This window comes from Zeus faber (genome assembly GCF_960531495.2).
Source record: "Zeus faber genome assembly, chromosome: 18".
In the NCBI taxonomy this organism is placed as follows: domain Eukaryota; kingdom Metazoa; phylum Chordata; class Actinopteri; order Zeiformes; family Zeidae; genus Zeus; species Zeus faber.
Window position 1 is genome coordinate 9,633,291 of NC_137210.1, and position 27,993 is coordinate 9,661,283.

Sequence of the window (27,993 nt, forward strand, 5' to 3'; positions counted from 1 at the left end):
CCTCGGGTCATCGGAGGAAAAAAACCTGCGTGTATCGTGTGCGTTGAGTTGGAAAGGAAGACGACACACAGCGGTAAGTTAAAACAGGTCGGGTTTCGTTTTTATATTTGTACACTTCATATAAAACAATGGGTTGCTGACAAACAGCCCTCAGCATTTCTTACTGCATCAGGAACTGGAGTGGGGTAAAACACACACACACACCGATTGTCACAACCGGTGAAGCTCCTCTGGTAGAATAATACTGACAGACCATCCCCTCTGCTCCAGCGGGACGTAAAGCTGTGTTTTCTAAACTAAAGGCGTGTGTGCGCGCGCGCTTATCAGACCAGCCTTTGAGGTTCTCGGGAGTGCCGTGTTTTTCCTCGTGTTCCTCTTTAACTGGACTGAACGTGTCCCAAATCTCCAACAGAGATGTGTGCTGTGCTTTATGACCACACTATATACAATGTTCTCACACTATATACAATGTGTACGTGTACACACACACACACACACACACACACACACACACACACACACACACACACACACACACACACACACACACACACACACACACACACACACACACACACACACACACACACACACACACACACACCCTGGCTTTACAAGTAAGAGCATTGGTGTGAAAGATTTATTTTACAACAGCTTGGCAGCGTGCAGAACGGGCCCCTCGGTTTGGAAACAACACCTGTCGCTTCCATTCGATTCAGAATCTCCCCTGACATTACGCTCAAAACACATTCATCCTTAAAACAACACGGGCATCCACTTTCAGAGGAGACACTCAAAATACACACACACACACACAAGGCACTGGACAAGTGTGAGACCCTGGTACGTAGACGAACAGACATCAACAGCATTAGATGAAAGACGGGATGAATGGACCAAAAAAAAAAACGGCTGCAAAGGGAGGGAAAGAGTGGTCAAGGCCCTGTGATTTCTTTTTCAACATTAAGTGCTGGCAGTATTTGTACCGTTGTGGCATAGTTAATAAATAGTCTGCAAAAGTAAAGGGAGATGTAAAATTGACCTAAAACATTTAGCTATCAAACGGTGCTAGTTGTTCGCCTAAGTATTTGGTTTGACTACTTTAAGGAAACGTATTTAATCCTAGGTCTGCAAAGATGTACATTTCTGGTGGAGGGGGGGGCACATTTAAAAAGGCCAACGACAGTGACCTCAGGCACCGCTGTGCACCAATGTACTGCAGGGAAGAGGGGCGCGCATGACTGAGAATCAGTGCAGGACATTCCACAAAGCAGAATCAATTTTCTATCCCAAGTGACATAAAAAGTATAGAACTTCAAATTGTCAATTTCTTCTTTTTAAAACAATATTAAGCGTACATTAAAAACATCCCTCAATAATACTGTAAGAAAAACAAAAACGTGTACAGATCCGATGTTTGTCATGGAATAGTTCCCCACTCTTGTTTTCTGTCACTCTTAAAATACCCTAGAATGCTACCTGAGCATTTTTTAACACCTCATGATCACACTCCATAATAGGTACGATCCACATCAATGCTTGTTTTGTGCCAACACTAAAAAACAGCTCCATGTACCTATTTGTGTTAATACCCGGTAATAACCATGACCCTTAGGCAATTGTTAAGTTATTATGCATCTAAATCAAAATATTTGGTACATCAATTAGCCCCTCTCACCCTCACAGATTAGAAAACAAAAATATAACACTAAAAGGGTGACAATTATACAATGACTTCTTAATGGTCCTCTTCATGTCGTACAAACAGTTAAAAAGGGACAGGTCCCAGGGGCTGGTTTGTGTGCCATGCAAAGCCTGGAGCACCTGCGAGGTCGGATTGGATTTTTAAGCACCCGTGAGCGAGAAGAAGCACGGTGTACGTTCAAAAATACAAGCATGCAGACCCCGCTGTTTGGGGGGGGGGGGGGGTGCGGGTCGGTTCGGTTCGGTTGGGCAGTGCTGGGGGAGGAAGCGGAGGAAGATCCGGTGCACCAGTCCTCTTGCGTTGGCGGCGGCGCCGCGCGTCTCCGGGCTGGATCGCCAGCCGTTCTCCCTGAAGTGTGCATATCGAGCGCTCCTGTCCAAGCACGACAATCATTCCTTCAGAAGCCAATTGGAGCCCGAGCGGGCGGGGCGTATAAAAAGTCAGGTGCACACATTGAGGTAGGAGGGCAGAGAGTGTGGGCTGTTTGTGCGGGGGGGGCGGAGGGCCAAAGTGGGGAGGAGGGAGGAAGGGAGGGTCAAAAGGTCTCCGAGTCCTCGGAGTCGTTCTCGGTGGTGCCCTCGCTCGACGGGCCCGAGGGGTTCCTGGGGCTGCGGGCCCCTCGGGGACCCGCGCCGCCGGGGCCCTTGTTGGCCGCCTGGCGGGGCGGCAGCTGCCTTAGGAGGGAGCCAGGGGAGGGAGCCCCGGAGCTGCAAGGGGAGCAGAAAGGCATCATGGTAGCCAGAATGAGAGCCAGACAGTCAGCCACCTCCCTGCTAGGAGCGCAAGCCAGAGCAGGCGTCAGACCTGGGGGAGAAACAGACGAGACGGGACGGGGGACGGGACGGGACGGGAGACAGGGGGAGGGAGGGGGGGGGGGGGGGTGGAGAGAGAGAGATGCATGTGGGGAGAAAGAAAGAAGGGAGAGGAGGAAGTGAAGGAGATGGAGGGGGAGACGGTGAGGTGGAGGAAGCAGGGCAGAGCGAAGCGAAGAGACAGGAAGAGGGGGGGGGGTAAGACGGAGAGGGGACGAAGCAGCATTCCATTAGTGGAGCCAGCCAGCCGTTCCCTGACGGCACACGCTGCACCACGCAAACACGCCCGGTCGAGTCCAACACTGACCGCGAGGCACAAACGCACGCTCAGGTTCAGCACAGCAGCAGCATTTGAGAACAGTTCCATCAGCCCTCTAGATTAAAGTCGTGCGGTTGGGAAAGGTGTGGAAAGCAAACTCCATCAACTGATTGAATGAAATGATATGTTGACCCCAAGTCCTTTTTAAAATGTTGTTTCCCATCATTTGAAACGCAACCTCACAGCGCTTTACTCGTGAGGACTCTTCTCACGGTGTTTGAATGCAGTCCAATGGGGCAAACAATTCAGCCTTAATATATAAAAAAAAAAAAGCCTCGAGGGGAAAACTCACATAATAGTCACACGAGTGTGTTTTTGAACATGCATGAACAATGACTAATCAGTGGTAGTAATATCAACGTCCTGTTTCTAGTCTCGTTACGTGAGCGCAGGTGGAGCCAAAAGAGCTGATTTGAGAAAGTGCACGAGAGTCAATAAAACCCTGAAAAATCTAAGAAAATCCACAACTTGCAGCCATTTATTTTCTTCGTTTTAAGATTAAAAAAAAAAAAAAAAAAAAAACACTGACTAATGTGAGTTTGCCATTTTTGAAAATGATTCTTTTTTTTTTTTAATGTGTAAACATCTGCCCAGTAGAACTGCATTAAGCACAGTGAGAAGTTGCAGCAGAGTGGTAAGTTTCTCGCTAGTAAAGCGTTGATATGTTATAAATGACGGGAACCAATGAAGCAAGGGCCTGGTTTGACAAATGGAAAACCTGCACTTCAACCTTTCAAACTTGGGATGGAATCGGGCCTCAGACACAGAAATACAGTCGTGGCGTCCAAACGCAGAGGCGGGGTAGGATAAGCGGGCGGGGGGGGGGGGGGGGCGGGGTCAGATTTTACCGTTCTCGTCCACCGTCTGGACGCTGGCCCCCCTGGTCAGCAGCTCCTGGACCGCCTGCTTCAGACCGCTACGAGCCGCTAGATGCAGAGGACTGGCAGCGACAGACGCGGTTAATCAACGGGCGCTTTTCCTTTCTGTAAATGTCTTTTCCCAGCCAAAAACAAAAATCCAAGACACTCACGTCTGCAGTGCTGCGTTTGTGGCGTTTATGAGGGCGGGGTCCGACATTTTCTCCAGGATCAACAAGACACAGTCCTGCTTCCCCTGGAGGCAGACGTATGTCAGGTTACAGAGCGAACGCAAAATCGGAAAACTCAGCCAAAGGCCAGATCACCGCCTAGTGGGCGCTTACGTTACTGCAGGCCAGGTGAAGGGCCGTGTTGCCGTCTCTGTCGGTCAGACCCAGGTTGACGCCGGTGCTGGTCAACAGCACCTCTGGAGGACAGGACCATGTCAAAAGTCAGCAGGAGGGAATGCGCGTGCACACACACACACACACACACACACACACACACACACACACACACACACACACACACACACACACGGTAATTCAACTCATTTTGGCATGGCGACAGTGTCACTTTAAGTGCAGGTGAACCAGCAGCAATGGAACAGAGGTGGGACCGGATAGAATCACCACCAGCTTTGTGACACACTTGGTCACCATTTCCTGTTTACATATTACGGCATTGTTGTTGGCCAGCTGCTGCTGCAGCATTACCAGCAACATTTTTTAATGAAGACTGTTAAAAGATAAGATGAGATAGTACTTCACTGATCCCCCATGGGGGGAAATTCAGGAAAATAAAAATAGGTCATTAATAAAATTGGCGGACTAGCACATAAGAGCGCCCTCCAAATTTCAGGACATTATCATTACTAGGCTCTATGGCTCAGTGGCAGCAACCGTTGTCTGTTTAGTGACCACTTCTCCAGCTGGCTTCATGTCCCTGTTTCACCCGGTGAACGGTTGCTCTTGCAAAGACTCGCGGTGCCATCTTGTGCCTCTGCACAGAAACTACAAGGGATGACTTCCAAGACATGAATGCAGGTGTCGATATCAAAACCCCCGACGTCTCGTTCCACGGTTGATGTAAATTTAAACGTTAATAGGACTAAATAGGATCGGGCCGCGGGGTTGTACCTAGCGCCCCGCCTCGGCCCCGTTCCGCCGCCATCATCAGGGCGGTGCGGCCCGACTGGTCGACCGCGTCGGCGGGTGCGTCGTGGGAGAGGAGCAGCTGGACGCAGTCCACGTGACCCGAGAACGCTGCTGCGTGGAGCGGAGTCCTGGAGAGAGAGCGAGAGAGAGGTGAAAACCAGCAGCGCCGTACCAGCCACGCCAGGCTTCGCGCGGCCGTCGTACCTGTCCTTGGCGTCTTTACAACCGGTGATGTCCGACCCCATCGCCTCCAGCAGCAGAGACGCGCAGGGCTCGTGGTCGTTCACCCTGAAGAGTTAAAAAAATTAAAATAAATGCAGACTCTGATTGTAAACCCCGGTGGGCGCCCGGCGGCTGCTAAACCACTCTGGTGTGTGAACGTATGCGGCGCTTACACGGCGCAGTGCAGCGGGGTGAAGGCGTTCCCATCGATACAGCGACAGCCCTTCTGCTCCAGCAGGACCTCGACACAGCCCTCGTGGCCTGGACGCGCACACACACACACACACACACACATGAAAAATAGAAATGTAGGCACTTTTCCAGCTATTTAAATGTGCATATTCAAACTTGCGTTTCTGGTTTGGAGCTGTTGTCTATTTTCAAAACTGATAACGTTCATAAGGGTTTTTAAGTGACATCGACAACAAAAAAAAAAATACATTCTCTCATTATTTACCAAAACCAGCTTTTTCGAGACGTTTTCTAACCTCGATAAGGAGACCCTGAAATAAGCTTGTTTACAACCTTCAAGACATAATGCAGTCCACACACACACACACCCACACACACACACACACACCGTAGTAGCAGGCCCAGTGCAGGGGGGTGTACCCGCGGTGGTCCCTCAGCGGGGGGAGGGAGGGCGGCTCGGAGCAGGCGATGCTCAGCAGCTCGCTCAGCCAGGACGCCTGGCCCCGCGCCGCCGCCAGGTGGATGGCGGTGCGGCCGCGCCCGTCGCCGAGCAACACCGAGGCCTCTTGCTCCAGCAGACACTGGACGCACTCCTCCTGACCGCACAGCAACTGGGTGTGGACGGGTTGGATTAAAACACACACGCTGGTTATTTGAATGCCGCCCAATGCTACATGAGGAAAGAGAGAGACACACACACACACACACACACGCACGCACGCACGCACACACACACGCGCGCTCACCCCCAGGTGGAGGGCAGTCAGGCCGTGGTTGTCGGCCACGTTGACGTTGCCTTCCCTCTCCAGCAGCAGAGACACGGCGTCCACGTGTCCCCCCGCCACCGCCAGCATCAAGGGAGTCCTGGCGTTCACAAGAAGTTCCTATTTAATACTTTCTACAAAACTGCCCAAAATAACCATCACCTCCAATGAGCCGAACCCTCGGCGTGAGGAGGGTAAATCGGACTCACTGTCCCTGACCGTCGGCGGCGTCCACCAGGTCGGCACTGTCCGGGTCATCCAGCAGGAGGCGCACACAGGTGGTGTGACCGTTCATCACTGAGCGAGAGAGAGAGAGAGAAAACAGGGGAGAAAAATGACTGATAAATAGCAGCTTCATCAAAAAACAGGAAAGAAACCTAAAAATGTATCTGCTTTTTTTATTTATATATTTTTTTTAATCACGTAAGGATTAAAGGTTGTACCATTATTAACAAGACGGAATTTTGATTTTTTTTATGGGTGTAAAATAAAAATAAAATTTGAATTCCATAAACGCACTTATTCAGAACAGTGGCATTGAGGATGTCGCGACTGTCCGGGGAAGAAAGCCTTAAAAATATAGAAAGTAATATACAATACATTTTCAATAGATATTTGGCTCAAAACTAACACACGTGGGTTTACTTCTCAGCAGCAATAATTTAAAAAGCCATTCAAATTGAATTTGCCGATACGCTTGCTACCCGGACTCCATCAGGAGCAGGGTGCTGACGTGCGGCCTACCTGCCAGATGGACGGGGTTGCGGCCATGCTGGGTGTCGGTGGTGCGCGGCGACGCCCCCTGGCTCAGCAGCGTGTGCACGCAGTCCGTGTGGCCCCGCAGGGCGGCCAGCGCCAGAGGGGTCCGGCCGGCCTCGTCGCCCTGGTCCACCTCCCGCTCACCCTGGAGCAGGACTTCCAGCGCCTGGGCGTGGCCGTGGTAGGCCTGGGAGAGAAATTATATATCATATAATTAAAATCATTCATCATGATTAACTGCACTGTATTTGGTCCGGTTAATTGCAATTTTTACATTTCCTCAAATGTGACCCGAAAGAAAGATTTATGGTTTTAAGATCAGCTCTTTCTCTAAAGCCCCTTTTACACATAATTCCTGGTAAATTACAGGGATAACCTTTGTGGCACCGCTAGTGATTTTTAGCTATTCACACATGCAGCTACATTCCGGAACATTTCCGTCTTGCACCTTTTCACACATGCCATGATAATGAATAGATGGGGCAAGGGACAGTACATTTCAGTAGAGATGAGATAGTTTGGACAATCTGTGTCGACAGCGGACGTACAATCTGAATCGCTTCAATTTTTTTTCCCGGCACTCAGATCATCGCTTCCCTCCGCTGACGGAGCCGGGACAAAGCCCCCGTCCCCGGACGCAGTAACCCTAACCCAATGTTATTAAATCATTGTGATCATTCTCAACCTGTCCTACACTTTTCTGCCTCCGGAGAAGGAACGTTCTCTCCCTGTTCACTCGTTCCCCTCTCCGGTGCCGCGCTCCGCCGCATCCGGTGGGCAAGCCAAGCACTTGTGCCTGATGTCCCTTCACCCTAACTGTAAAAGACACACCTAGCGTCTGAGTGGCATTTTTAAAAAGATGAATAATACAATCCAAGAATAAAAAGACCTGTCTCCGTAGAGACTGGACGTGTTTCACTTTCTGGTCTTTGCAGCCAAATGCCGCGGTTCGGGTATTTGTATTTGTAGAAAATAAATATTGATAAATACCCACTATTTGTGCTTTGCCGATACCGTACTCGGCTCCACCTACTTTATGTGCTTGTTAAAAAGCAGGAGGAAACATTTCACTGGAGGCAAAATCTGATTTCAAGGAGAAATGCGTAGAAATAGAAATCAAGTCTTATATCTATATATAAATAGACTATAGACTGGCTTTCATATAAATTGCTTTTAACCGTGCGTAAACACTTTGATTATATTGTGTTTCGTGCTAGTTCCGGTAATGTTACTGCTTTCATTCACAACACAGTGTACCGGCATTTTCCTGGAATATCGATACCTGCGCCCATTCATACATGACCCCAAGCAGGAAATGTTCCGGAACATTTCAGGGATCCACTGCATGTGTGAAAGGGGCTTAACTCTGCTATTGCTGCTTGTTCCTAGAGAATGTTTACCTGGCTGTGACGGATATATACAGTGGTGTACTGCGACAAAATTATTTTAAGTCGCTTTGGACAAAAGTGTCTAGTAAAGGACATCATTCATTTAATATGACAATGTCATAATAATGACACTAGACCACAAAAAGACTATAATTAGAATATATGTCCCTTTGTCAAGACAAGCGTGTGTGTGTGTGTGTGTGTGTGTGTGTGTGTGTGTGTGTGTGTGTGTGTGTGTGTGTGTGTGTGTGTGTGTGTGTGTGTGTGTGTGTGTGTGTGTGTGTGTGTGTGTGTGTGTGTGTGTGAGTAACTCACAGCGAGGTGCAAGGGGCTCCTGGCACTGTGGGAATCTGCGTCTTCTTGGTGGCTTTCGTCTCGGTCCAGCAGCTGTACATCAAGAACAACACACACAGGCACGTATATCTACTCAGTTAATATTAGGGATTGGTTTACAATGTGATTATTCGATTTGTGATTATTCGATAATACTTTTATTGTTCAATACCGAAAATGTATTTTTTTTGTTTTAGGGAAACAAATTTTTCAGGTCAAATTGGGTTTGGGTTTGAATTTTCGTACCTGCGAAGACCTCTGATTCAGAGGTGCAGTGGCTTGAGTTTTACCACCTTAATAGGAAAATCTACCGCTTTCGGCACTTAATGTATGATCCCGTCGGCACAGCCGAATAATCTGTTATTCGCTCATATCACCCACCATTTAGTCGACCATGAAAAGTATACGTTTTGCACATCCCTAATTAACACCTAATTTTGCTTTTTACATTTGGAGTTTGTTGAACACACTCAAGTCTTGGAATACTGTAAAGAGACGGAAAGCTGGAATGTGACTGCAACACGCCCCATGAAAATATTACAATATTTGTGGGAGAAAATCGCTCAATAATGAATCAATTTCCTGCCATGTGGCCTCGGAGGGCACTCGGGCCCTTCGGCATGTGGCATGTGTGTGTGTGTGTGTGTGTGTGTGTGTGTGTGTGTGTGTGTGTGTGTGTGTGTGTGTGTGTGTGTGTGTGTGTGTGTGTCTGTGTGTGTGTGTGTGTGTGTGTGTGTGTGTGTGAGACTGACCAGCTCCAGGCAGTGTCTGTGTCCGTAGGCGGCGGCGTAGTGCACGGCACTGTAGCCCTGTTTGTCCTTCAGGGATGCCGTAGCGCCGCTCTGTAACAGAAACTCCAAACACCTGACATGCACCGCCACACACCGCCACACACACACACACACACACACACACACACACACACACACACACACACACACACACACACACACACACACACACACACACACACACACACACACACACACACACACACACACACACACCCCGATGGAGTGTCAACGGAGAGGGGTGTGATGGGATCTCCACACGATACTGAAGATCCATGCAAATATTATTCAAACAGGGCGGAGGGAGGGACTCACAGCGCAGCTTCCTTCTCCTTCTCCGCCTGGACCACGTCGCTCTCCGGCTCCAGAGCCACGCGCCGCCTGGTACGAGGAGACCACGCATTCAAACATTTAAGAATGTCTCTCACTGCACCACAAAGAAAAGGTGGCGGCGGGCGACAGAGTAATAGCAATCGGCGACTCAACTTCACCTTAATATAACCCCATGGTTGTCATGGAAACAAGGGAAGTGTGAGTCGCAGAGAACGCATGTGTCAGCACAATTCAGTAGCAGGTAACCAGTGAGAATAGCTTTTCATTTTTGTTTCATTCCTCTCCAGTCTCTCACTGTGTGTGTGTGTGTGTGTGTGTGTGTGTGTGTGTGTGTGTGTGTGTGTGTGTGTGTGTGTGTGTGTGTGTCCCTCACCTCCTGTCCAGGTCGGAGGCGGCGGCATAGTGCAGGGCGCAGCGCCCCCACTGGTCGGTGGCGTTGATGCAGGTCCCACACACCACCAGCGTCTCCAGGCACTGGTGGTGGCGGCTGGCGGCCGCGTAGTGGAGGGCAGTCCTGGGGAGGAGAGAGAGAGAGAGAGAGAGAGAGAGAAAGAACGAATGATGCATTCAAACCCCAGTAATACAAGCACATGTGGCAAAAAACAAACACACAAACAGAGACGCACACATATCATCTACTTGTGCTACCAACAGGCAGATTGTGCAGGACACAATTTATTGAGTCACATTTTGACTTTTCAGAGCACAGAAGATGCATTTCCATTCCTGACCTCTTTTCTTTTTGTTAAGCGATCCACGTTTATAGAAGCAATCTCTGCATGTTCTTCAGCTTTGAAATTTGTAATGGACTGGTCGAGACTGGACGTGTTTTCCCGACACGTTCCTCGAAATTTTATATATATTTTTTTAAATATTTGAACAAAATGAATATTCACAAATACCCACTATTTGTGCTTTGCCGATACCGCGTTCGAATTCGGCTCCACCTACTTTACGCGCTTGTTAAAAAGCAGGTTGAAAAATTTCACTGGAGGTAAAATCTGATTTCCGCGAGAAATGTGTTGTGTAGAAATAGAAATCAGAAGTATTATATTTATATCTAAATAGACTATAGACTGGCTTTTAAGTTAATTGCTTTTAACAGTGCGTAAACACTCGTATTAAATAGTTTTATCTTATTGTGTACACTGTTTCAGACACAGACCTGCCACATTTGTCCCTCCTGTTGTGGTCTCCTCCGCTGCTCAGCAGCAGTTTGACACACTCCACATTCCTGCACAAAGGTGAAAACCACAAAGACAGTTACCGCAGAACCAGGTTAACTTGAGGTTAACTTGAGAGGACTGGAATAATAATAATAATAATAACCAATATTTACTTTTTGCATAAAGACTTTCGAGTAAGACATTGTGGTCTTTTCCACAATAAACCATAGGAATCAGTCCGACAGTCATGCCTTTAAAGGCCATCGCACACCAGGACATATGATATTTTCGATTTTGAATTATTATTTTTTCAAGGTTTCGTCCAAAGCTTCGACACCAACACGTACACATCTGACCAATGAACAACTCGTACATAAACCCAAACTATTCATAATTTCTTCCCCTTTTTAATTTAACCAAAAGCAGGGCCTGATCAAGGACCGTTTCGAGGCGGGGTCGGCGGCACTCACCCTCCGGCGGCGGCAGCGTGCAGGCAGGTCCTCCCCAGGGCATCGGGGGTGTCGATCTGGAAGCCTGTGGACAGGACCGGGTCGTTAAACACGACGCTAAACCTTCAACCTGAAGAGGGCAGTGCAAAGCGGGGAATGCAGCGCTCTCGAGCCTGACCCAGTGGTCCTGACCGGCCGTAAAAAAAAGCTGCAGCAGCTGCATCGGCGTGCATGTAAACGGGTGAAACCTGATCCCCCGATGTTCATCGCGGCTTTTTTGTGCAATAAGAATCTGGCAACCCGATGCAAGGAAACTGTGAGAGCCAGAATGGATGCTCCCCCCTCCTACCACGTCCCTCACATCTGCCGAACATTTGTTAAAAGTCACCATCCACAGTACTGTCAATGCGGTACACCAGAGTGCGCACGGGGAGAGAAAGGCAGTGTTTTATCACGCAGGAAGGGATTTCTTGCAGCTTTCGACGCCAATGTCAATACTCGGCGAGAGGCGCGGGCCAGATGCATTACACTGCAGATTACATCCCTGTTCAGCCGTGGCGCTCAGTGAGGTCTTGTCTTTCTCTGGAACAGTGTGACTCCAATCTGGCCCGGGCTGAATGCTCGTGCTTGTGGAGGAATTTCGCCGCCGGGAAGGAGGGAGGGAGGGATGCAACCACAAGGGCTCCAGCTTCCCCGACTCCATAGAGAGAAAATTACATGAACTCCACGGCACTACAGTTAATGGCCTTCACTTCAAGGTTGAGGATTTATTTCCTTACCCCGCCGCCTACCTTAAACCAATACTGGTGTGTGGTCAAAACTATTTATCCTCTATCCGCTAGTTTAGGCTCGAGGATGAATATCTCCTTTCTGGCAGGTGGGGGGCATTGTCCAAATACCTGAGGACAGCAGCTTCCGACAGCAGTCTGAGTGCGCGTTCAAGGCCGCCAGGTGGAGCGGGAACATCCCGTGGACGCCTCGCCTGAGCGGGAAAAGAGCGAGACAGGGTGAGGGTCAGAAGGCTCATGGTGAGGACAAGGAAATTGTTGCTGATGGTCACACACACACACACACACACACACACACACACACACAAACACACACACACACACACCTTGTGCAGTCTGCTCCGCTGGTGATGAGTGTGTTGATGAGGAGCTCATGACCGTAGCGGGCGGCGATGTGAAGCGGAGTGTTACCGTCCTTGTCCACACTGTCGATCTCCCCGCCTGGGACAAAGCAGGCGTTTAAAATGCAGGGAAGCGGTGCCAAGAGGGAGGAAAAAAAAGAGACTAGGGGGGGGGGGGTTAAAAAGAAACCTAGAAACAAGACGCCTCACCATTCTGGATCAGAGTCTGGGAGCGCGTGAATCGCCCATGTACGGCCGTCATGTGGAGGGGACTCTTCCCGTCCCGACTCTGGCAGAGAGAGAGAGAGAGAGAGAGAGAGAGAGAGAGAGAGAGAGAGAGAGAGAGAGAGAGAGAGAACAGACAAAAGAATGAATAAGTGAATAAACGAGAGGGCAAAGAGAGAGAAAGAACAAAGGAAAGGGGTTCCAAAAGATGCCATCGATGAGACGTTTGTTCGACCTCGATAAGGAGACCCTGAAATTAGACCCTGAATAAGACATTATGCAGTCCACACACACACACACACACACACACACACACACACACACACACACACACACACACACACACACACACACTCTTACTTTGATAACGTCCTGTGGGGGGGGTCGTACCTGCACGTTGACGTCGGCCCCGTTGTTGACCAGGAACTCCAGGCAGAGCGCCCCGTGCGTGGAAGCGGCGGCGAAGTGCAGCGGCGTGAAGCCCTTGTTGTTGGGCTGGCTGACGTTGGCGCCGTAGTCGATGAGCTCGCTCACCACGGCGTCCTGGCCATTGAAGCAGGCCACGTGCAGCGCCGTGTTCCCGAAGGCGTTGGACTCGTCTATCTGCAGGAAGGAACCCAAACTTCATAAACCTACCTGTTTATAGCAGGAGCGTGTGCCACTAGAACGGTCTGGGTCTTCTAGTGTGTGTGTGTGTGTGTGTGTGTGTGTGTGTGTGTGTGTGTGTGTGTGTGTGTGTGTGTGTGTGTGGGGGTCTTATTGTTATCGTTTGCGTAGGGCCGGGCACTGGGCAGGAACTCGTGATTCAATCCGATTTCAATATAAAAGGGTCACGATCCGATTATATGACTCCACATTTTGTACATATTAAGAATTGCTACAAACTTCAACTTCAAAAATACTTCACAGAACAAATTCAGTCTGATAACGTTATGTTTCTGGAAACAAGATAAATATTGCTTAAGTGAACTTTCAGTATTGTATGGAACCCATGTCATTTATGAAAATGAATTCAATAAAATACTCTGGGCAAACTAAGAGTATTGGTTTTTGCATGAAGTATTATTTTTCATTACAATCTGTAATATGTAAAAAAAACAAAAAAACGTTTTTTTAATTTGGCCGCCGTAAAGTTGAAATATTAAATATTAAAAACAATATTTAACACATCAAAAATGTGCAATTAATATTTTTTGACTGATGATGGCAGATTTAAGCAGTTAAAACGGTTGCAAATCTTTCAAACAAAGTAGCGACCAAAAACCAAAACATTCAAATTGAATCGTAGAGTATCTCTTTTTTTTTTTTTTTTTTTTTTTTTAAACATGAGGTGTCTCTTTCCGTCTATTTCTTTCGTCAAAAGAATCGAATAAAAATAACCGCTCCAAAAGAAAGAAAACAACAGAGTGGAGGTCTCTCTCTACCTCCACGGCCAGGTTGAGCAGGTGCTTGACCACGGCGAACTGGCCGCTGGAGGCGGCCGTGTGCAGGGGGGTGTAGCCGCGCTTGTCCTTGCAGCTGACCTCCGCCCCCTGGCTGACCAGGAGACACACCACGTCCAGGTGGCCTGGAAGGAAAGGAAAAGATTTTTGACCAGCCGTTTTGAACGGCGGCACGAATCGGGGAGGTGCTTTGGAGCCATTAGGTGACTCAGATTCATCGTTTTGGTTTTTTCCTTTTCTGGGAGAGCGAAAGCCACGCAGCCCTGCTCTCCAGGAATAGAACGGCGGGCGAGCGCTCGGATAAAACAGCCTCTTTATTACTTCAATTTGTTACCCATGAACGCCGCCCAGTGCAGCGCCCGGCCGTCCTTCTTATCGAAGGCGTTGATGTTCGCCCCCTTGACGAGGAGCAGGTTCACCATCTGACAGAGAGAGAGAGACAAAGCGAGAGAGAGAGAGAGAGAGAGAGAGAAAGAGAGATCAGCCAGGGATGAGTCAGCAAGCACAGCCACATGTATAAATATATATATACACAGTATATAAATATAAACACACATAGACACTCGCTGAGCACTTTATTAAGAACACTATATTAATACCGGGTAAGGCCTCCCTTGCTCTCAAAACAGCCTCCATTCTTCTTGGCATGGATTCCACAAGGTCTTGGAAACATTCCTTTGAGATTCTGGTTCATGTTGACAGGATTGCATCACGTTATTCCCGCAGATCTGTCAGTTGCACAGTCACGCTGCAAATCTTCCTGTTCTATCACATCCCAAAGGTGTACTGCTGGATTCAGATTCCGGTGACTGGGAAGACCTTTTGCTTTGTGACATGGTGCATCATCATGCCGGAAGTAGCCGTTAGAAGATGGTAAATTGTGGCCATGAAGGGATGCACATGGTCAGCAACAATACTCGAGGTTGTTGTAGGCTGTTGCATTCAAGCGATGATTGATTGGTATTAAGGGGCCCAAAGTGTGCCAAGAAAAAAATCCCCCACACCATTACTCCACCACTACCGGCCTGCAATGTTGACACAAGGCAGGTTGGGTGGGGGTCCATGGATTCATGTTGTTGGCGCCAAACCTACCATCTGTTTGTCTCAGCAGAAATTGAGATCCAACAGAATAGGCTATGTTTTTTCCAGTCTTCACCTGTCCAGTTTTTGGTGAGCCTGTGCCCACTGCAGCCTCAGCTTTCTGTTCTTGACTGACTGAAGTGGAACCCGACGTGGTTTCTCGGATGTTTTTCCGCTCACCACAAATGTACAGAGTGGTCATCTGAGTTAGTTAGCCTTTCTGTCCGCTCGACCCAGTCCGGCCATACCCCGTTGAGCTCTCTCATCAACAAGGCGTTACCGTCCGCAGAACTGCCGCTCACTGGATGTTTTTTGTTTTTTTTCCGCATCATTCTGGGTAAACTCTAGAGACTGGTGTGTGTGAAAATCTCAGGAGATCAGCAGTTGCAGAAATACTCAAACCAGCCCGTCTGGCACCAACAATCATGCCACGGTGGAAAACACTGGGATCACATTTTTTTACCCGTTCTGATGGTTGATGTGAACATTAACTGAAGCTGCTGATCCGTATCTGCATGATTGTATGCATTGCAATGCTGCCACACGATTGGCTGATTAGATAATTACATGAATAAGTAGGTGTAGAGGTGTTCCTAATGAAGTTCCCAGGGAGTGTGCGTGTGTGTGTATGTATATATATGTATATATATATATATACACACACAGAATAATAGAAAAGCCTCTGAGTATAATGCAGCTCAGTACAACACCACCACCAACTATGACCTTGATGGTAAAACATATCATTGAATTGACACCTCTTCTATGACAGCATAAAAAAAACCCTGAACATTAAAGTCAACATAAATCAAAACTGATGGTTGAGCTGGTGTATTGGATTGCATTGGATTGTACAGGTTTAACTAATAAAGTGCACACTGCGTGTATATACACACTTGAGTGGGCATGTTTACTTGTGTCAGTCATCATCATGCTGTGTGCACATTGTTGGGTGGGGGGTGTCATCTTTATGTAACAACATCCTAAATCCAACTGTTTCCAACTGGGCTGTTGAGTCGTTGCATAAACTGGCTTGAAGGACCAACCAGGAGGATATGGAGGAGCTGGAACCTGCATTTAACTGATACCAATATCTGGTATGGAGGAAGAAACCCAATTGGACCTATTTATTTATTTATTTATGAAGGCTTAAGCTTAGGCAAAAAATAAAAAATAAAAATACAATTTTAAAAATATATCTATATATATTTTTTAATTACATTTATTTTATGTATTTATTTATTTTTTATTGGATTTGATATGTAAAAATTCACCATAAATCAAGAAAAGGTGCACACTGCACAGGGCCAGGACCTTCTGGTAATGTATGTTCATTTTTTCATCAAAGGTGTTCTTATTGTTATCCTTTTGCACCTATTGCACAATAAATTACTAATATTTCTTGTGTTCGACGTCTTCTGTGGAGTGATTATTGATTTACAGTTGATTTAAAAAGAATTTTAATTATTTTTCACTTTAATCTGTGAGAGAAAGAAAACAACTGGGCCCATTGTAAATTAATAAATAAATGTCAAACAATGGGCTTTGTGTAAAATTATTTTCTAGACACAAGACAGTGCTTGGGAACCATTAAAAATGTAACACTTCAAATACCCTTAAATATGAAACATGTCCCGTCCCAAATACCAAAATGTGGTTTTCTGTGACTTCATTTTCTGGTTTCTCTTTTTGACACATAGAAGCATGTTAGATGTCTGTAATGCGGAAAAAAACGGATTATAAGTAAAACATTATGTAAGTCTAATCTATACTGTTAAAGTAATGGATTCCATCGATACTTATTGGCAGGTTCTTGCCGACCGGGCCTCAGGAAACAAGCAACGAGAAGCGGTCCCCGCAGTACCTCAGTGTGCCCGTTGAGGGCGGCGTGGTGCAGGGCGGTGCGTCCGCCGCGGTCCGACACGTTGACGCTGCTCAGCAGCGGGATGATGACCTCGGCGCAACGCAGTGAGTTGTTGGCCGCCGCCACGTGCAGCGGCGTCTGCCAGTTCTTGTCGCGTGCATTCACGTCGGCCGAGTGGCGGATCAACACGCGCACCGCCTCCTGGCGGTGGGCAGAGGGAGAGACGGCTCAGAGCGTGTGGAGAGAGGTATCGAAACAGCAGTGACCGCTACAGTAACTATTTTTTAAATCACTGACATCTTAATGATGACGTGGCCAGCATGAGTACTGCAAGTGCGCTCCGGAATCATTGACGCTGTTGAGATTTTCAAGGGGGTCATTGTGACAATGAAGCTATGCGAAGAATTTCAGACGGCGGCATTCAGACGACAATCACTCACCAATCTGACCGACTTGAAATACTCGTTTCCACACAAGGGAATGACATATTTGCTTATCTCAAAAACCAAATGAAGTCGCTGCAATGAATGTGTACATGTGTGGTCGCCTGTGTTTAGACGTTGGCGTTGGGCTCCACGCCACACCTGCGCCACTGGAAGGAGTTTTACATTAATGGCGACCAGCTAGACCCACTGTTAAACTCTTCATTTCCTACGGCGAGAGCATTGATGAGCGCTATCCCCGGTATGACGCACCGCTTGGAAAAACACGCCCAGCTTCCAGGCGGTAGGTTCAAATACTCTGGATTTGACCCAGTAAACCCTCAACTTTCCATCAGAACGTGGCGTCTCAAAGCAGCAGGTGTATGACTACGTCCACATAAAATATATTGACTCATCGATCATAATCACTGCCAAAATATAACCATGTTGAGTTTCTGAGAGCCTGGGTGGTGTATATTTCGTACGACGAGGGCACAATACAGATAATATATTTTAAGGCCTGGAGGCCTCACCCAGCATGCCTCTTCACGTTCCTCTACAGACTTCGGCTGATTCTGCAGCTTAATGATCTTCCACCAATGCTGTGGGACTTGTTGCTATGGAATGGAATGGGAGGAGCGGAGTGGCCTGGGAACTGTGTGTGTGTGTGTGTGTGTGTGTGTGTGTGTGTGTGTGTGTGTGTGTGTGTGTGTGTGTGTGTGTGTGTGTGTGTGTGTGTGTGTGTGTGTGTGTGTGTCTCTGTGTGTGTGTGTGCACAAGTGTGTGCGTGAGTGAGATCGCCCACCTCGCTACGAGACGCCACAGCGCGGTGCAGAGGTGTGAGCCACATGTTATCTTTGGCGTTGACACGGGCCCCTGCCGAGGAAGAGGAGCAGGGGGGATGGAGGGAGGAAGGGGAGGGGGCATTAGCATCCATGCTATTCCTATTCATCGAGTTAACCCCATAAATGCGCCTTTAACATGATACCAAATTGCAGTCATTTCTCTCATATAAAGGGTAGGGTAATGAACAAATAAATACTCCGCCTAATGCGTTCCACACAACATTGGTACTGGGGATACGTGCAGGAATCTGGTTTTTTTTGGTACAGAAAGAAAGAAGACGAGAAGAAAAGAGTTTTTACCGGAGAGGATGAGGAGCTCAGTGATGTCGGCATCGCCCAGGAAGGCTGCGGCGTGCAGCGGTGTGCGCTTCTCGGAATCCTGGTGTGTGTGTGTGTGTGTGTGTGTGTGTGTGTGTGTGTGTGCGCGCGCGCGTGTGTGTGTGTCAGATGTTCATCAGAGAAACATTACGATTTAGTGTCAATACAAATAATACAAATAATTGTCATTACCTAGGATTTAGGATTACAGAGAACAGAAAAAATAAGCGTCTAAAAGCGTCTAATATAATATTGATGCAATGCTGAAAGGCTTACGGAACACAAGGACTGATTACATTACATTGTAAACTGACATCATAACATTAAGACAAAGTATTTTTGCAATTAGCATTTTCAATTGTCTTTTTATGCAGCCATCACAGTATGAGCTTATAATATCTATTGACAGCGAACATTGGGACTTTAGTGGACAGTTTCATTGAAATTATTGCCACAAAATGATCACGGTCAGCTCAAATAATTGCCATGAAGCAATGGTGTAATAACTGTCGCTTTTCATTCCTAACCCTTTGCTGCCGACCCCTGGCATTGCACATTGTTGTGACCCTAACAATCCGCCCGTCCCTCCAGCCCGGCATGTCAGCATGCCAGCGACCCTCCCGTCACGGCTGTTTGGGAGGAGGCTGTGATATCGGTTGCGGAAGATGAGCTAAGCCAGTGGGAGCGTCAGCATCAACATACTCATTGTTCTGGGTGAGCTCACATGCGCGCGCACGCACGCACGCACGCACGCACGCACGCACGCACGCGCGCACGCACACGCGCACACACGCACACACACACACACACACACACACACACACACACCGTCCTTACGATCGACCCAAACGTCCATCTCTCTGGCTAAAGCGGGCGATGATAAGCTCCTCATTGTGCCGTTTCGGAACGGGGCGGCAAGGAAACGCCCAGCCCCCTATTCTGAGCGCACCCTGAAATAGAAATCTTGTTTTTCTTATTTTTATGAGCTGATGTAAACAAACAACGCTGGTATTCAAACATTTTATTTTTTGCAGCGAGCCCCTCCCAAGTCTTTCAAGGACTGGACCACCCACGCCCCCAAAAAAAGTACAAATAAAAAAAAACGTAATTTACAGTAAGCCAGTTCGAGCAGTCACATTAATTTATGGCTTTTATTGCCTCTTCACACAGGCTAACAGGGTCACAACTAATGAAAAAAAAATACTCATTATGAAAACAAATAATGAAAATGAATTGAAATATGATATGATTGTATTATTTTCAATTAACTAATGAAAAGAACTCCTTAACGATAAAAGTCGCCCTTTTACACCCTGACCTCATTTGAACGCTCACGCCGGAAGCGATGGTCAAGACCAGCAGGAAGTGACATCAGCCCCATCAGCCTCCGTCTAGTCAGGCTTCAGAACACACACGGCGTTGTCGAACGAAGAAACGTTCATTTTTAAACCCAATCACGAGCTTCACGCCACCGTGACCGAGGGACAGAACCCAGAGAGAGCCGATTCAGAGCACGCGCATCACCCCGGGGGGGGGGGGGGGGTCAAATAGGGTGGGGGCGAGTGTAGTTGTGTCTTAAATGTCTGCCGTCTCACCAGAGCGTTGATGTCCTCAGACTTGTAGATGAGCATGCGGATCTCGTCGGGGTCCCCATTGAAGATGGCCTGGATGAGCGGAGGCTGGACGAGGCGGGAAGCAGGTAACAAGGTTGAGTCAACGAGCGTTTTCATGTGTGAGAAAATAATTTAAAAAAAAAAAAAAAAAATCATTGAGAGAAAGAGCAGAGGCTTTGTTTTATGGACCCAACCAAACATGGCTGACAGTCGTTCCCTTCTTCCAGATCACACTTCTCCATTGGACACATTACTCAAGAGTAAACAGTGAACAGTGATCCTTCCCACGCTTTGGAATACTGGCTGTGTGTATGTGTGTGTGTGTGTGTGTGAGACCAAGTTTATCAGTGTTGTGTTTACACAAGCTGGAGCATACAGGGTTACTACTAGACCGAGCTCTACACTATAAGACACAGAACAATTACCGAGACAATTTGGTCAACCTCGTTCGAGCAAAAGGAAGGGGGGGTGGTGGCAAGGAAATGAAGAAGATTATGACGATGGGGATGTCCTGGATATTCAGACAGATTAAAGAGAGATGGGAGAGACCAAATAAAATAAAGGTCGCTGCACAGAGGTCATGCCTGCAGCGCCCCGGATCACAGAGCTAAGGTAAATACAGGCGTGCGCACGTGCGCGCGCGCACGCGCACACGCACACACACACACACACACACACACACACACACACACACACACACACACAATAAAGGTCAGCTCTCTGAGAAACAGAGTGGGAGGTATGTGGAATTGGCATTTGAAATGGCCCTGCTGTCTCAACTGATGGTCCACATGAGATCAACCAGGATTATCTCAACAATGTCTCAAGGCTGCATGGCATGATTACATAGTTGAAGCCATTTTAAAGGAAGATTTACAATGTAAACATTTTTTATATATATGTATTTATATTTACACATATTAAATAAAATCAATTTCAATGACCACCAAATAAAGTGCAGTTTAAGAAAGCATTTTATTCCACTTAGTTTGCAGTGAAATGAATGGGGAAGCAGGGTGTTTCTGAGTTCAATCTCCATTTCCCCATCTCTACATGAGTTGTCTGTTATTGAGCACCACAGCCAGTTATCGAGTTAAGCCACGGTGCTGTGATAATCCTGATAATGATTTTTTGTTTTATTTTGTTTTAATCAAGATACATAGTTACACACATTATTATCCATATAAGTAGTACCCTGTCGGCATCTGTAGGGGCTAAGAAGGCAACGGTACAGTAAGCTCACGGTTCGGTATCTATCACGGTTTTGGGGTCACGGTAGTGGTAAGGTTTCGGTTTCTTTGTATTTGAGAAGAAAAAAAAAAAAGTTACAAGATGTAAGAAATGATTTTATAGTAGTCTGCCATAAATAGCAGGGCCGGCTCTTCCAACAGGCGATATAGGTGGCCGCCTAGGGCACCATCCCATTTGCACACCTGTTTCCCTCTCCAACGGTACCGACGATGCGCCAGCGATGGGGTGCCCGTGATCGCCATGCCAGAACAGTGTGTTTTTATTTTATTTTACGTCTCCTAATGGAACGAAACAAGAGCGTATGGGACGGCACGGAACAAAACCGTGCGTAACGGGGACCCTTTCTTCCTCACCGTCGCTTAGGGATACAGCCATCCCAGGGGGTTATTTTCCGACCGGACACATTTATTGATCGACTGATTGCACCCTTTACAAAAGCATTTCTACGTAGTTTTATGTCGTGTTCTACTGAAATGGCCTGTGTAGCACGCAGTTGGGGAGATGAGAGAGAAAAGAAAAAAAAAAAAAAAAAAAAGAATACCCCACACCCCTCCCATACGCTACACAAACGTGTCGGACCCCTACCGTGATACCGGGGTTCACGTGTGCGTATTGAACCGTAGGGGGCGTACCGAATGGTTCCATAACATAGCGCGAACCGTCGCATCACTAGTAGAGGATGCGTCTCACACAATGCAACTTCCAGCTAACCTCCGTCCCAGGCAGAATAATCAAGAACTGTACAGAGCTGATGAATCAGACCATGCAGAAGTAGGCCCGCTTCGACTTCCTGTGTATTTCTGTCTCCAGCCACGCTTCCTGTTGCACAGCCTTCTTCGCAGAAACAAACGAGAGAGAGAGAGAGAGAGAGAGAGAGAGAGAGAGAGAGAGAGAGAGAGAGAGAGAGAGAGAGAGGAAGCAAAGAGGTGCCGTTTCACTTCTACTAAAAATCCACATCCGCGCTTGCACACACTCACCACTTCCTCATTCAGGTAGTCTCTGAGATATACAGTACATCAGCGGCGTGACATGGGGCAGATGGAGCGAGCGGCAGGCGGCCGTTTCTCTTGTTCCAAACCACGGCGGCTCCAGGGAGATCAAACTGCATGTACTGGCAGTACACCGTGGGTCTCAGGCACCCACCCCCGCCCACAGCCACTTTCCTCACCGCTTTATGTGTCATGCTTTCAATCACCACCTTCCAGCTATTCTCACACTCAGAGGTAAATTGAAGCTCCACTCCAAAAAAGCTTGAAATACATTGCGATCATAATAAAGAGAGAGACCACCCCCCACCAAAAAAAAAAGCACGAGGTGGGCGACTCAGGGAAGCGTTATCGAGCCTTCTCAGGCAGGTTTGAGCATCCGGGTCATTCTCATGAAACTACACCGATCGGCCACAACATTAAAACCACTGACAGACGAAGTGAATAACATAGATCCTCTTGTTCCAATGGCACCTGTCAAGGGGTGGGATATATTAGGCAGGAAGCAGGAAAAATGGGCAAGCGTAAGGATCAGAGCGACTTTGACAAGGGCCAAATTTTGATGGCTAGACGACTGGGTCAGAGCATCTCCAAAACAGCAGGTCTTGTGGGGTGTTCCCGGCATGCAGTGGGGAGTGAAGTCTAGCCTTTCTGGTCCAATCCCACAGAAGAGCTCCCGTAGCACAACTTGGTGAAAAAGTTAATGCTGCTATGATAGAAAGGTGTCAGAACACACAGTACATTGCAGCTTGCTGCGAATGGGGCTGCCTGGCGGCAGACCGGTCAGAGTGTCCATGCTGACCCCTGTCCCCCATCAAAAGCGCCTACAATGGGCATGTGAGCCTCAGAACTGGACCATCGAGCAATGGAAGAAGGTGGCCTGGTCTGATGATTCACGTTTTCTTCTACATCATGTGGATGACCGGGGTTAGGGTCCGATCTGATGGTGCATCCGTGGGATGTGCTGGAACAACAAGCCTGATCCATGGGGGCCCCACCTCACAACTTCCAGGACTTCAAGGATCTGCCGCTAACGTCTTGGTGCCAGATACCACAGGACACCTTCAGAGGTCTTGTGGAGTCCATGTTTGAGCTGTTTTGGAGGCAGGAGGGAGGGCTACACAATATTAGTGGTGGTTTTAATGTTGTGGCTGATCGGTGTATATCATACACCAACTGGGCCATATAGTCGGCACTGTGTACTTTAATATTTAAATTAATTATTTCACATTCTCCGTGAATCAATTCATTTCAGACATGTTTTACGGTACATGTTTTATGGTGGTTTTATGAGAACGGCCCGTCGGCTTCCGCAAACCGATCGCATGTCACTTAGAATGGGTGATTACTTCAACCGAACAACCAAGGAGAGAAGGAAGCACATGTTTGGGTTGCAAAGCGGTGAACAGTCGGACAGGAGGAGCCGGGCCTTCGAGCCGAGGACTTGGCCGCAATCGGCCTCTTCGGTGCGGATTTCTTTCGAGTGGCCTCTAAACCACAAACACACACAACCTGCGTCCATACGCATACATGCAAGGCCGGCCTCACATATTCCTCAAAGTTGATGGAGGTAGGCTTTGGGGATCGAGGGTGAGGGGCGGAGGAGAAGATCCGTCCTCGAAGTAGCAGTCCTGAATGAGGACATTCTCCAAATCCCACACCAGCAGCGCTCCTCCGGGCTATCGAAAAGCATCTTCAACACAGAGCTCATTGTTGCAGCATGCACACACAGGCACACACACACACACACACACACACACACACACATTAATACTGTAACAGACGCTCACTGGGTCTAGACCAGTGAGAGCCAGGCAGCCCGTGTTGGTGACATCTTTCGACGCTCTTAGAGGTCGGTTGACCGGTAAATCATCCATTCCCCGTCACGGCGCGTCCCCAAGGAACTGAGCCGGTCCCAAGTTGATACAACTCTGGCAAAACATGCACGTTTCCCTTCCTCCCTTCCAACCTTCCTCCCCTCTCCCTCATTCTTATCCTACACAAACTTCCTCCATCTGATAAACTCTGTTTTTGTTTCTTCAAAACAGTCCACAAATACACACGGGCCGCGCCGCTCGCGCACGCAGACGCGCGCTATGAGTTGTACGTCTCGGGAGTTCATCGGTGGATCCTTGCTGCTTAGCCGTGGCAGGGTGCGAGTGGCGCGTGAGGAGACCTCTCGAGTGGTTCATCGTCTTCATCTCAGGGCCAATACAAACCGCCCTCATCGTACATATATCGACAAAGAACGCTTGGCCATAATCAACATTATGCATTCAGGTAAACCCTATAGATAATATATTTGGAGGTGTAGGTGAAAAGCATGTTTTACCTTTCAGGAATGTGTACAGAAAACAATACAGGAAGTCTCCATTGAAAACCACAGTAAGGTTTGGAGGTAGAAAAAACAAAACAAAATAAAAACGCAACAACCAAAGACCTACTCTTCTAAACCTATCGAGTTCGTTCTTCAGAAAAGCGTGACATTAGTTTGCATTTTTTTGTGTCATTATTTTACATTTTATTCCTTGAATTAATGAACAGAGTTTTTTCATGATTGATTGATTTTGCAACTGCATTTTATTTCTAATGATAAATAACATGACAGGGGACAATGTGTTGCACCCCGCGTGAAAGCCTAGATATTAGGAGATCATTCGTATTTCCGGAGAAACAGCTTATTCAGCAAGAAGAAAGTCATATCTATACCATCGCCACAACACCATTTCAACACCGTTTTCACCCCACACCGTTAAGACTGCGGGTGCTGGGTGGAAAAAAACTCCCCAAACGTGTAGGTTAAGTGTGAATCCTGGAGGTCATACAGAAGACAGCTGAGAGCTTGAGAGTGGGACGACTGCTCAGAGGGCTCTGAGCCCCTGGAGCTGGTGAGAAGGCCGACTCCACGTCAGCTTCACCTTGTGTCTCGAGATCAAGAGGCCAGCGACTCTGCAAGCGGGCTCTGGAGATAGCAGCTTTTCACAGGGCTCGCATTCAAGTTCTGCTTTCATGTCGCGTATGATCCGACTGCTGACTTCTCAGATATCATCACGGCCTTGTCTGAAAATAACAGGAAGTCCCATGTCTCTGGGCTCTGGGTATATTAGATCTGCTGGCATCCCTAGTATGACTCCATTCAGTTGCTGTTGTTGTGATGGTATCATTTACCGAAGCTTTCCTGCCTGGATAAAGATATTACTTAAAAGTAAACTTTGAGCTCGGTAATATTATGAAATTAGCTGCAGAGTACAGAGAAGGCTGAGAGGACACCTGAATGAGCTTGAGGCACAACGGCTCAGATGTAAAAAAAAATAAAATAAAAAATAAAAAAAGTCTGACAAAAGTGCAACAGATATATCATATCTATACAACATCAACAGAGTGCTGAAGGAACAAGAAGAGGATCACACGAGTGAACAGGCCCTGCGTTAAGGCAGGTGTCACAGGTCTGTTGGGGGACATGATGACAAACAGTATTGTCTCGTGAGGACCTCCCAAGGACTACCTCTTGAGGACCACCTCTTGAGCACAGTCTTGCGAGGACTACCTCCCGAGGACAGTCTCATGAGGAATACCTCTCGAGGACTACCTCCTGGGGACTACCTCCTGAGCACGACCTCCCGAGGACAGTCTCATGAGGACTACCTCCTGAGGACAGTCTCATGAGGAATACCGCTCGAGGACTACTTCCTGGGCACGACCTCCTGAGGACAGTCTCATGAGGACCAGCTCCTGAGGACCACATCCTGAGGAGTCTCATGAGGACCACCTCCTGAGGACAGCCTCATGTGGACCACCTCCTGAGGACCGCCTCCTGATCACAGTCTCGCGAGGACTACCTCCCGAGGACAGTCTCATGAGGAATACCTCTCGAGGACTACCTCCTGGGGACTACCTCCTGAGCACGACCTCCCGAGGACAGTCTCATGAGGACTACCTCCTGAGGACAGTCTCATGAGGAATACCGCTCGAGGACTACTTCCTGGGGACTACCTCCTGGGCACGACCTCCTGAGGACAGTCTCCTGAGGACCACAACCTGAGGAGTCTCATGAGGACCACCTCCTGAGGACAGCCTCATGTGGACTACCTCCTGAGGATCGCCTCCCGATCACAGTCTCGTGAGGACTACCTCCCGAGGACTACCTCCTGAGGACCAACTCCTGAGGACTACCTCCTAATGACCACCTCATGACGACCACTTCCTGATGACCCTCTTGTGAGGACCAACTCCTGAGGACTACCACCGGAGGACTAACTATTGAGGACCACCTACTGAAGACCGTCTCATGAAGGCCACCCCCGGAGGCCTATCAGAACCATCTCACGAGGACTGTCTGGGAGGCTTTGTTTCGTCAGACAGAGAATGACATGAATCTGCTTCCTTGTGCATCTGTGTAAGCACAGCTCTCAGCCAGGAAGTCTGCAGGTTGTGTGTCCTGATTTCAGCCCACATAACAAGCCCATCAGTGGATTCCTTCCATGCAGAGCTCCAGACTGAATTGCGTTGTGGGTTTTGTTTAGCCATTCATATCAATAATAATAAGCATTTCGTTGTGAACAAGGGCCAATTGAGGTCCTACTAGACACGGTCGATGAGCTGAGTTTAGGCTTAATAAAGCTCCATAGTGCACATGCTAGGCTAACCGCTAGCTAGCTCCTACCTGGTCCACCAGTTTGAGAACAGCCATGTCGGGTCCAGTCGGCTCGGACCGCTCCACCCGGTCCCGTTACCGACCCAACGGCCCGGTTAGCCCCGTGCGAATGCCCCTGCGAGACTCCAGACGGCCGGACGGCCCCTTACGAAGAGGAGGCCATGGCCCGCTTCTTCCACTGGGGCTCTCCGCGGCGGAGGAGGGCGAAGGGAGGAGGAAAGCCCGGAGCAAAGCCGCGGCTACACGGCGCGCAGCGGCCGGGGGAGAGTGCGGGGGAGGCTCTTCCGACCGATGGAAACAATCCACATGGACGTTCGCAGTGCTGCCGCTGCTGAGAGGGGCTGGCTGACTGGCTTTCCGAGCCCCATGCACGACCGCTTCCTCCCCCCCCCCCCTCTTCTCTCTCTCTCTCGCTCGCTCTCTCCGCTGCGGATCTAAACAGCCTGCCTCATCGCTGGGACTCCGGCACAGGAAGTTGATGCTGCTCTCGGATGCGGAGCTGGAGGAGAGCTGGGGTCGGAGGCGGCGGATCGCTGGTCGGAGGCCCCGGCATCTGCTGCCACCCACCGGGCCCAGGCGGATCGACGGGAAGGGTTCAATTAATAATAAGGCCGACGATCGAGTCCTCCCCTCGACCCTCGTAAACGGAGGAGCTTTTTCCAGCGACACCAGTGCGCGACTCTCTGTTCAAATTCCACTTAAAAAAAACCCCAAATAATTCATCGAAATTCGCTTTTAGGTTTGATCCAAATCGGGTCCAGTCAGGAGCGCAACAACAACTCTTATAACCCATAATAATATGATAATAACATGTGATAATAACATGATGATAACATAATGAGCGCTGTTGTGCGTATTGTGACGTCTTGCGACGTTGGATTTCGTTTCGTTTCATTATTTCACAGGTTTGCTGAAAC

General features: G+C 48.3%; 1 protein-coding gene across 3 annotated transcripts; it reads right to left on the reverse strand.

Moving 5' to 3' along the window:
- Positions 1-95: 95 nt before the first annotated feature.
- Positions 96-27,463, reverse strand: ankrd44 (ankyrin repeat domain 44). 3 transcript variants are annotated; one of them, XM_080019748.1, is made up of 28 exons: positions 27,086-27,463; positions 20,168-20,251; positions 18,555-18,633; positions 18,215-18,285; positions 16,988-17,188; positions 14,378-14,465; positions 14,026-14,168; positions 12,992-13,204; positions 12,587-12,665; positions 12,362-12,476; positions 12,147-12,229; positions 11,269-11,332; positions 10,798-10,866; positions 10,006-10,146; positions 9,615-9,680; positions 9,261-9,372; positions 8,491-8,562; positions 6,773-6,974; positions 6,238-6,325; positions 6,011-6,128; positions 5,653-5,875; positions 5,246-5,333; positions 5,055-5,138; positions 4,833-4,978; positions 4,038-4,120; positions 3,867-3,949; positions 3,685-3,776; positions 96-2,509 (listed from the first exon to the last, which is right to left on the reverse strand). In XM_080019748.1, exons 1-28 carry the CDS (start codon positions 27,110-27,112, stop codon positions 2,241-2,243), a joined length of 3,183 nt encoding a protein of 1,060 aa, XP_079875874.1. In that variant the 5' UTR covers positions 27,113-27,463; the 3' UTR covers positions 96-2,240. The 3 variants fall into 3 exon arrangements, with proteins under 3 accessions (XP_079875874.1, XP_079875872.1, XP_079875873.1); XM_080019746.1 differs by lacking the exons at positions 20,168-20,251; positions 27,086-27,463 and having other exon boundaries at positions 18,555-18,637; XM_080019747.1 differs by lacking the exons at positions 20,168-20,251; positions 27,086-27,463 and having other exon boundaries at positions 2,270-2,412; positions 18,555-18,637.
- Positions 27,464-27,993: the final 530 nt, after the last annotated feature.

Excerpts from the sequence above, each read along its gene's own strand:
- ankrd44 (XM_080019748.1), bottom strand. The coding sequence starts at position 27,112 with ATGGCTGTTCTCAAACTGGTGGACCAG. Across the intron at positions 18,634-20,167 it reads CTGAGGACATCAACGCTCTG|GATTCCGAGAAGCGCACACC; the intron begins GTGAGACGGCAG and ends CACACACACCAG. Across the intron at positions 3,950-4,037 it reads TTCACCTGGCCTGCAGTAAC|GGGAAGCAGGACTGTGTCTT; the intron begins GTAAGCGCCCAC and ends GTCTGCCTCCAG.